Genomic DNA, 11,197 nt, shown 5'->3' on the forward strand with positions numbered 1-11,197 from the left:
TTTATACTTTAAGTTCTAGGGTACATGTGCACAACGTGCAGGTTTATTACATATGTATACATGTGCCATGTTGGTGTGCTGCACCCATTAACTCGTCATTTACGTTAGGTATATCTCCTAATGCTATCCCTTCCCCCCCCTGCCACCCCACGACAGGCCCCGGTGTGTGATGTTCCCCTTCCTGTGTCCAAGTGTTCTCATTGTTCAATTCCCACCTATGAGTGAGAACATGTAGTGTTTTGTTTTTTGTCCTTGCGATAGTTTGCTCAGAATGATGGTTTCCAGCTTCATCCATGTCCCTACAAAGGACATGAACTCATCCTTTTTTTATGGCTGCATATTTTTTAGTAATTTTGTTTACCTGCTACAAAGCACATCACATTGTCTTGAGAATGGTGGGGTGGTAAAGTTCCTTAAAATTACTTAACTCTGGCTAAATGGAATTTTTTCTACTATAGCTCATTCCTCAAGTTGAAATTATCTAGTTTAAAAAGATGCTCACTATCAAGTGACAATATTCTGGTTAAGGTATCATAATTATATGAAACATTTAGTAGGTAAACCTTGTTTTGATCTAAGTAACAAGGTGTATTTGTTTGGTTTGGTTTCATTGGTTTGTGAAGGAGGAAATGAACTATTACTCACTATTAGGTGAATAAAAGCTAAGTTAATCCAATACATGTTTTCCTATTTTATAGCATTTCCATGGCTGGTGACTTTTATTAGCAAGACCTCTGAAATTTGATTGACGAGAGGAGCCACTAATGCAGAGCAATTCTGAAGTCGTGGTACTCTTACCTGGAGCTGGTGGAAGTGAGGCTAGACATTCTGTGTAAAGACAGGAACCTTAAGTTAGTCTCTGAAGTTACTGGAATAGTATTGTGGCAAGTATAGTTACCTAATTCATTATTCTATTGCTGAAAACAATTGTCTACATAGCTAGTCTTACAAATAGATATATTCCCATCTATCTCCCCCTCCTGCTCCTCGCTGCATTTGAAATTCCATTGTACAGTGTTTCCTTTGGACCTCATATTTTAATGAGAGAAAAATATAAGTATCAAAAGGAGAAAACATCAAGGTAAACTCTTCAAAATTTTTTGAAGGCAGTTCTAATGAATAGGACAAAAAAAGAGATTTAAAAAGGGAAAATAATAATTCTGCTACAGTATGAGTATTAATTACCCAGTTTTAGTCATTTAAAAACCTTTATTCTCCTTATCTTCTTGAAATACTTCAATTTTGCTCTATCTTCTCCCCCAACAAATGCTTTAAACTCGCAATATGTATTTTTTTAGCCTTTACACATCATATATTTTGGTCAATCCAACAATTGACTCATAAATTTCAAATTCTATTCCAAAACTTCTAAAAACAAAATGAATATTTTATGCAATCTGGCCAGTCGCAGTGGCTCATGCCTGTTATTGCAGCACTTTGTGAGGCCGAGGTGGGCAGATCACTTGAGGCCAGGAGTTTGAGACCAGCCTGGCCAACATGGTGAAACTCCATTTCTACTAAAAATACAAAAAGTAGATGGGTATGGTGGTGCTTGTCTGTAGTCCCAGCAACCAGGGAGGCTGAGGCAGGATAATCACTTGAACCCAAGAGACAGAGCTTGCAGTGAGCCGAGATCACGCCATTGCACTCCAGCCTGGACAACAGAGCAAGACTCCATTTAAATATATATATTTTTATATATATATATATATCTCACACACACACACACATTTTTCTTGATCGGGGTAGGTATAGATATATGTGTGTGTGTGTGTATATATATATTCACACACACACATACACACACGTATATGTATACATATGTGTGTATATGTGTATATGTGTGTGTGTGTGTGTGTGTGTGTATCTCAACCTACCAAGAAAAAGGCTGACCTAGGAGCAACAGAATATTTGAAGAGAACTTAAAATTTCTACATGTTTAGGTAAAGTGATCCCAACAACTAATAGGCCCAAAATATAGATTACAAAATGAATTAAAGGTATGGAAATTTGGGTAATCAAATGTTTCCAACTCTTTACATAGGGAGGCTAAGCCAGGTACTAATTATGGATGCTTAGCAAAGTAACAGAAACCAGCAACAGGAGAGAAAAAAGATCAATTAGCCATAAATACAAGAGAAAATATTCCCTGACCAGGATTGCAAGCGTTCGTTGGAGATATTTGTAAAAGGAGCCATAGAGAACAGTCTCCTAATCACCACATTTGTATCACAGTAATTTCTCACCTATCTGATCATGTCAGACTCTTGATCAAATCCTTAATGGTATCCCATTACTATAAGGATAAAGCCTTGTTGAAGTTTGGTTCTTCATAAAATTTCCTCTACTTACGTTTTTGTTCTCATTTCCTTCCTGAACCTTATGCAGTCATTGCCAACATCTGGTTGATTCTTGAACCCCCCCATGAGGTCTTATATCTTTATCTTTTCCAGGGCTGTTTGGCAGGAATACCCTCCCCATCCATGCCAATTTTAAACTCAATCATGCCATTTCTCATGCCTTTACTCCACACTACCAATTAATAAGCAGAAGTTAACACTACTCTTACTCCACCCTCGGAACCACATATTTTGTGCATATTTTGGGTATCACTAAATATATACTATCTGTGCCCAAAATAATCTCTTCCTCCCACACACACAGAATAAAAAATGGCAAGTGCTGCATCCTGCTGATGTTTTTGCTTTTACTGTCTGCTAGAGAGTTTAGCACACATAAGGTACTAAAGAAATATTAGTTGACATAGTAACAAAGAAATTAGGGCTTTTCCTATACTGACCTGTTTTATTTTCAGTTTCTACTTCTCTGGTTGCCACGACAGTGGTTTCTGAGAGGAAATAAATGGATGGTATAGTGATTTTAAAAATTAGAATAACCTACACATATCAAGTTTGTGTTTATGTACATGCCCAAATGATGGCACAAATTCATACTCAGGGAAAACTTTGTGTGGAACAGACAATTTATTCCAGTTCATTTGGGTCATCTGATTTTACCTGACTGGGATACTTGTGGTCTTGTTGGCACTCCAGATGGAACCAAGGTGGAGCCTCGCAAAAGGAAATATAAGATATTTTAGGACTAGCACCCTTCATAATCCCCTGCTCAGAATTCTCAATCTGCATGAAGAAGCCTTTAGGAGGGGAGCCCCAGTGAAAACCTAAACCAAAAACTCCCAGAGGGAAAAAAAAAAAGGTATCCTTAGTGGAATTTCAAAGTTGTGTTCTAAGATGAAGTTGAATGCCATCATCCTGGCCTCGGTCTTTCACTTCTCTCCTACCCCTCTCCTCCTAACTCAACTTCTTATGTATAATCAAAGCCACACTGAATACTCACCTGTTTGCACTCCAGTTCCAGAAGTTATTTTGACTCCTGTGGAAGCAGTGACTGCTTAAAAAGGAACAAAAGTGGTGAGTACAGGGGACTGGAGAAGGTAGAGCTTAACTTCATTTTAAAAAAAATGTTTTATTCTTCATGTTTTAGATGGACAGATAAAACTATGTATTTTGTACATGATGTTCTGAAGAACTACATTATGCCACTCTCTTAGCACTTTTCAAGAATATATTATTAACTACAGTCACAATTTTGTGCAATAGATCTCTTGAATTTACTCCTCCTGTCTAAATGAAATCTTGTATCCTTTCACCAACATCTCCTCACCATACCCCTCCCCTTATATACAACTACCCCAACCACTGGTAACCATCATTCTACTCTTTACTTCTGTAAGAACTGCAGATAAGCTATCCTGTCTTCTGAGGGGCCACCGAGACAAATGTATTTATTACTATTTGACTTACCTGTGGTCGGAGGTCCAGGAGCAGCGGTTTCGTCAGATGCTTCCTTGGAAGGACCTAAAATGAGCAAGGGAAGAGCAATACACTTTTTCTGATCTCAGAAGAGCATTTACTTAAGACACCTCCACATGGAACAAGAGTCTCAAAGCAGTTGGAATATACTAACACACCTACTAATGCTAGCTCACGCCCCCGCTGTGGAAACACTAAGAACTTCCTATTGTAGCAATCCCTTGTTCACAGAGGTGAAGTGAAGATTCTTCTTTGACCCTGATATATGTTTCTCTTCTGGGTTCCCTTTCTCTAAGTGATGAGAGCTTTTCTCACACTTTATACGTGTTTCATTTCTGGTGCCCCTTCTCTAAATGACAAGAGCTTTTCTCAAGCTTAACTCTTATTTCATGTAACTTGGTTTCTTGGTTCTCCTGTATTAACTTTGGAGGGAGAGAGTGGGAAAAAGTGAGAAAATGAGAGACCTAATGTTGCCCTTAGCTTAACTACATTTTAGACAGGTTTGTTCCTAGCTATTGGCTCTTAACCTCCCTTTTCTTATTTACTTTAGATAACTTGCCTTACTTTTAAATTCTTCCTCTGTCCCTTTGAGATGTAATTCTTCTCCCACTCTCTTGTCAATCTTACAATTCATAAATATCTTTCTCAAGGACCTGACAGCCACTCTTTTGAAATATAATTATCAGGAAAAATAATGCCTCTATCTCCCAATCTCTGTGGGAGGGCAGGGGCCTAACTTTGACCTGATTAAGTGCCAATTACCAAACACAGATGGCCTAATCATATACGTCAAACATTCTTCATTACTTTTCCACTAGCTTAGCCAAGCACTAAACAATTCTCCTGCCTTTTGCTTTATCGGAGCTGAGTTCAGTCTCTCTCCCCTATTGCAATGGTTTTGACACTCATTGTAATAGTCTTGAACAAGGTCTTCTTTGCCTGTTTAACTACATCTGGTACAATTTTATTTTACAGTTGAAGTGTGACATTCATTCAAAGAAATAAATATTGCCTATCTGTATTGACTTTGTAAACAGTATTTACTTTGGTGTTAAAGACACAGAAATGTTGAGCATATAATCTTCATTTGAGACAATAATTTATATTACCTGCGATGGAAGTTTCTGGGATTCCAGTGATTCCGTTTGATACTACAGTGGTGTCTGCAAAGGAAAATGAGGGCAAATTCATATCAGCCACAGCCCTTATTCCTATCCTCAGAGATCAACATGAGGAAGAGAAAGCAAATCAGATGACATTCTGGGCCAGTGCTGCAGCTAGCCCACAGGGCACCTTGTGAATTACAGACACACAAATAACTCCTCTGGGCAGATGAGAATTCATGGATTTCAGTGTCTGCTCTCTCCTTTAGTGGTGCCCTGTGTGCCTTCACAGCCTGACCTGGGGACTCTGGCATGAGCCTGAGAAACCCCAAAACAAGGAAACAACCATAGATGGCTAGGAAAGGTAAATACCCTAATGGGACTTCCTGAGTCTTATCTTTAGCCCCAGTATTTCCCTATGCTGAAGCAATGGATAGGAGTCATTAATGAGAACCCAGTGGAGTTAAACAGATTTAACCACTGACAGACACTCGTTTAACCCTAAGAAAGGCAAAGAAGAATGAGGTAGGAATTGATGTGTGGATGCTACAGTCAGTTCCACAGAAGGGATCTTAGTTTTCTAGCCTTAGGTTCTTGTAGCTACCTACTAAATATTTACATACCTGTGTTTGAACTTCCAGAAATAATTATGCTAGAGGCTACCTCAGTGGTGCCTGTAATAAGAGGGAAGGACACAATGCCTTTCCCATCATCAGAAATGTATGGCTTTTCCACATAACCTGGTTTCTCTGAAGCAACAGAAAACAATTTAACAAGTTTTCTTGCACTAAATGCTAAGCCTGGCATGTTTTCCAATTGACTCTTTCATAATTGTATGTTCAAGGGAAATATGGGAGAGGAAAGTCACAATTGCCTCATATATCTCATTTCTCTAGATCTAGAATCATCCAGACTTCAATTACTAAATTTGAGAATGTGTTTCTTATATGCACATGATTTACCTCCAGTAAAAATTTCCTACAGTAAATGTAAGAAAAGGAACAAGTACTCCAGAGAAAGAAAACCAGAAAACAAAGTGTGTGTAAACTTGTGATCAAAGGTTAAATATCTAAATCAAAGCCTTAATCAGCACAATTACCTGCATCCATTATAGTAATCTCACCTTCTTGGCTGCTGGTGACTCCTGTTGATCCTGGGGTATTGCCTGACAAGACAAAGAGAGTAAAGAAAGGATGTGTCTAGATAATTATTAATACATCTACAATATATCTTGGAAAAATCAGAGAATTGATCTAGGTTGGTCTCATGATCTCTTATTAAAGGGAAAGCAACCACTTTCCAGCCACATTCATTTTCATTCAAAATCTGTATGTAGTAAACTCAAATGGAAAAATCGTGGAGAATCCAAAATGTGAAAAAACTCACCTGATGAAATTTCTGCTTCAGTGGTTCCAACATAACCTTTAAAAGTTGTGGCCTCTGTAAGAGCAACTTAAGAAAAGTGGAAAAGATGGAGAGTTTGTCAACATGAAAATGATATGGCAATAGATGATGTTATGAGATAATTTACTATTTTTATTAATGTTTTTAATGTTTGTGCATACATAGTAGATGTATATACTTATGGGGTACATGAGATGTTTTGATACAGGCATGCAATGTGAAATAAGAACATCATTAAGAATGGGGTATCCATCCATTGAGCTGTGAACAAAATCCAATTACACCGCTTAACTAAGAGCCGTTTAAAGGAGAATTCCTTTTACTACTTGACTTACCTGTTCTGAAACCTCCAGGTAAGGCTGTTGTCCCAGAGCCTATCACAGTGTAGCCTTGGATGAGAAGGAGAAGGAAGAGGGGTAATATGAGCAGTGTCTTATAGGATAGAAATCATGGTTTAGAACAAATCCATGTGTTTCTGTGAGACAATGCATTCCTTCTCCAGGATTCCTTTCCCAAGAGGTAAACTCAACATGGTTTTCCCTGTTTTATAGTGTTCATTTTGGTTAGCTTCAGTCCTCTGGGATCCTTGTTTTCCAAGTTAGCATGATGAACGAGGGCCTTTCCCATCCTCACCTTTTTCAATTCCCCATGCTCACCTGTTTTACTTTCAGTAGGTTGGCTTCTCCCTGAAATTATGTTGGTGATCCCTAAAGATTGAAAAATGAAAAGGACAGAGAATCTTAATATTTTAATTCTTTCAAGAGAGTTTCCCCCCTTCTACTTTCTACTTTCAAAGTTTCATAACTATGAGGCTAGGTTCTCTGAGAAAATGAAATATTAAAAAATATGTCCCCAGAAAATTCTGGCTGATCCTGTTAGAGATTCTGAATCCCAAAATTAGAGGCAATATGGTCTCCTGGTATAACATGGTATATCCCAGTACTTCAGTACACAGTGCGAAGTCAAACACATTGGAAATTGCTAAACCAGAACTCCTCTCCCTTTCAGGCTCTTTGCCTATGTCCACCCTTTATGTCCTGGAGAGCCCAAGGAACTCTCTTTGTCTGTTTTCTCTTCTCCCTGTATGTGAATAACACACAGTGGGTTATTTAGGGCTAATGTAACCCTAAATAACTCATCAGTACCCATAGTTTCAAATATTATTTGTAAGCAAATCACTGACAAATCTCTATCCCAGTACAGGCTTCTCGTCTGGGCCCCAGTCACCTTCATCAACTCTTCTGGACATCACTACCTGGAAACCTCAGAGTAATTTGAATTCAAATGATCAAAATCAGATCTTATTGTATCACCTATCAAATATTATTTTTATTTCCTCTAGTATATTCACAAACTTGGTAGATGGCACCATCATCTATCCACCCAAGCACTCAAATCATGAACTAGGAGTCAGCTAAATTTATTCCTCTCCTTTATCTCCTCAGCCACACTTGTTGATTCTAACTGGCTAACATATTGTACACTCTTTCTGCCTCTGCATCCCCTTATGACTAGCTTATTTCAGTCCCTAACCATCTGTCATTTCCAAGAGATTTCAAACTATACAACATACCTCCACCCTTACTCTTACTCTCTTTCATATCAATCTTCTACCTGTGACTAATTAATATTCCCAAAAAATACAACCTGGGCATGATAATTAACCTATTTAAAAATCCCTTCTCATTGCCCATGAATCAATGTTTTAATTTTTGGTGTTATAATTGAGCCCAATATTATAATAGTCTCATAGAATACAGAATTGATGAGTGATTTTTTTTCTTCATTTCATGATATTTCTGTCCCAACTTTGTAATCTAGAAGCTCCAAAAACTTCCCAACATTCCCTCTTTCCATGCTCTCTCAACATCTGGGTTGCGTTCCACAAGTATATTGTATTATTGTATTATAGTTCCCTGAAAATTCCATACTGTTTTATATCCCCCAGACATTTGAATAGAAAAGAGAAAATATTCTTTTCCATCATTTTTTGAAGTAAACAAAAGACACCCAAGATGCCTTAAGTTTATTTCAGTCATCTTTTATTTATCCAGCCTGGAAATCTTAGTGGTGGCTTTGTTTGATATGACAGTAGTATGAGCAAAGACAAGTGTGGAAATATTTTACCTAGAAAGATTCCTGTCCCCATTTAGGTATCTACTTCTGGGAAGCTATGTCCTAACAATGATGTCCCTAATTAAATCTTTAGTCCAGGGTATTCCACAGCATTAATATGACCACCTTCAACGGACTTCAGTAAGTCTTCAAATAAAAAGTTTTATCATCTCCTGTCAGGGCCTAAATTTCACTAGTAATTAATGAAATCCTCTGTAATTAATTTCTAGTAGTGGTATTATATTTAGTAATTAAGTTGTACTTCCTGGTAGTAGAGGAAAAAGTTGAGATGACTTAAGTTTGAAATCTGGAAAATATTTCATGTTATAGTAGAAGACATATTCTCAAAGAAGAGATGGCCTTTTGCCTGAAGTACTCATAGACAGCTTTCTTTTGTAACTTTGACTAATCCCTGTTGAAATTTCCAGCAAGTGTGATGAAAGAAGATATTCCAGGGAATTTGAAATGAAAATGAAATTGAGGGAAAGATAGTAAAACAGAGAGAAAGAGAGAGAGAAAGACCATAGTAATGACTTTTTTTTAACCCAGAAAATAGCATAGACTTGGAAAAATGCACATTTCTTATAAGCCATCCAAGGGCTTCTCTATGCAAAGAAAAACAAAAACCACATTTTCTCCCAGGCTTTCTCATCTCCCAAAACCAACTGTGGCAAAACTGTCATTCTGGAGCCCCTTTGCTGTGGTTAAATACTTTGGAAAGCAGTGCTTTTCCTTTGCTCATCAGTTTTACTTCCTGTGGTGTGGCTCCCTCATGTTTCAATAGGGACTTCTTGGAAGTGTGGGGTGATTTTTTTAAAGTAAATTTATTGGAACCTTATTCATGAGAATAAGCCCATGAGAATAGGTTTAATATGCAATAGAAGTCCAAGATGGGAAAATTAAAGATCTTTGCTAACCAAGATATGGCGTTTTCTAGGCTCCTGAAAACTCCAGCTGACCATATGAAGGCAAGATGGATAAAAGATTCAGAATAACACATCATTCTTAGTTTCATAAAAATCACATCTAAAAAGCTGGTGTGGAGTGGCAAGTTGGAAAAAACAAAAACAAACAAAAAACAAGACCCGTCCATCTGCTGTCTTTAAGAGCTCCATCTCACATGTAATTATACCCACAGAGTTAAAATAAAGAAACAAGGATCTATGATGCAAAAGGAAAACAAAAAAGATCAGAAGTTGCTATTCTTAGATAAAACAGACTTTAAACCAACAACAGCAAAAAAGGACAAAGAAGGGCATTACATAGTGATAAAGTGTTCGATTCAAGAAGACAAATTAACTATTCTAGACATATACGCACCCAGCATTGGGATATCCAGATTCATAATGCAAGTACTCCTAGACCTGCGAAAAGACAGCTGCACAGTAATAGTGGGGGACTCCAACACCCTACTGACGCATTAGGTAGATCATCAGGGCAGAAAATGAACAAAGAAATTCTTGTGCTCACTTCAGCAGCACATATACTAAAATTGGAATGATACAGTGAATATTAACATGGCCCTGCTTTAAGGATGACACAAAAATTCATGAGGCATTCCATATTTTTCAAAGATACAGCATACCAGAATCTCTGGGTCACAGCTAAAGCAGTGTTAAGAGGGAAGTTTATAGCACCAAATGCCCGCATCAAACTGTTAGAAAGATCTCAAAGTAACAACCTAACATCACAACTACAGGTACTAGAGAAACAAAACCAAAGCAACCTCAAAACTAGCAGAAGACAAGAAACAACAAAAATCACAGCTGAACTGAAAAAAAATTAAGATGTGAAAAACCATACAAAATATTAATGAATCTAGCAGTTTGTTTCTTGAAAGAATAAGTAAAATTGATAGACTGCCATCTAGACTAATAAAGAGGATCCAAATAAACACAATCAGAAATGACAAAGGAAATATTACCAGACTCCACATAATTACAAAAAAAAAAAACTCCCAGAAACTACCACAAACGCATCTATGCATACAAACTAGAAAACCTGGAAGAAATGAATAAATTCCTGGAAACATATAACCTCCCAAGATTGAACCAGGAAGAAATTAAATTCCTAGACAGACCAATAAAGAGTTCTGAAATTGAATCAGCAATCAAAAGCCTACCAACCAGAAAAAGCCCAGGACCAGACAGATTCACAGATACATACTACCAGATGAATAAAGAAGAGCTGGTACCATTCCTAATGAAACTATTCCAAAAAATTTAGAAGGAAAAATTCCTCCCTAACTCACTCTATGAAGCCAGCATCATTCTGATACCAAAACCTAATGGAGACACGACAAAAAAAGAAAATTTCAAGACAATGATCTTGATGAACATAGATGCAAAAATTCTCAACAAAATACTAGCCAACTAAATCCAGCAACATATCAAAAAGCTAATCCACCATGATCAAGTAGGCTTTATCCCTGGGATGCAAGGTTGGGTCAACATACACAAATGTATGTACCAATAAATGTGATTTACCATATAAAGCTAAAAACAAAAACCACATGATCATCTCAATAGATGCAGAAAAGGCTTTTGATAATATTGAATATCCCTGTATGTTAAATACCCATAAAACACTAGGTACTGAAGGAACATACCTCCAAATAATAAGAGTCATCTATGACAAATCTGCAGCCAATATCATACTGAATTGGCAAAAGTTGGAAGCATTCCCCTTGAGAACTGGAACAAGACAAGGATGCCAACTTTCCCCACTCATATTCAACACAGT

At 37.3% G+C, this 11,197-nt stretch overlaps 1 protein-coding gene across 1 annotated transcript in view; it reads right to left on the bottom strand.

The window, feature by feature from the left end:
• Window positions 1-11,197, bottom strand: part of MUC19 (mucin 19, oligomeric) — a 199,138-nt gene that overhangs the window by 6,648 nt on the left and 181,293 nt on the right. Inside the window, 9 exon segments of the mRNA XM_011936117.1 lie at window positions 799-828; window positions 2,801-2,848; window positions 3,018-3,071; window positions 3,358-3,408; window positions 3,825-3,878; window positions 4,943-4,996; window positions 6,060-6,101; window positions 6,676-6,729; window positions 6,997-7,047. Coding sequence (XP_011791507.1) covers window positions 799-828; window positions 2,801-2,848; window positions 3,018-3,071; window positions 3,358-3,408; window positions 3,825-3,878; window positions 4,943-4,996; window positions 6,060-6,101; window positions 6,676-6,729; window positions 6,997-7,047 — 438 coding nt within the window.

Source organism: Colobus angolensis, unplaced genomic scaffold (assembly GCF_000951035.1).
Source record: "Colobus angolensis palliatus isolate OR3802 unplaced genomic scaffold, Cang.pa_1.0 Scaffold150, whole genome shotgun sequence".
NCBI classification, from domain to species: Eukaryota; Metazoa; Chordata; class Mammalia; order Primates; family Cercopithecidae; genus Colobus; species Colobus angolensis.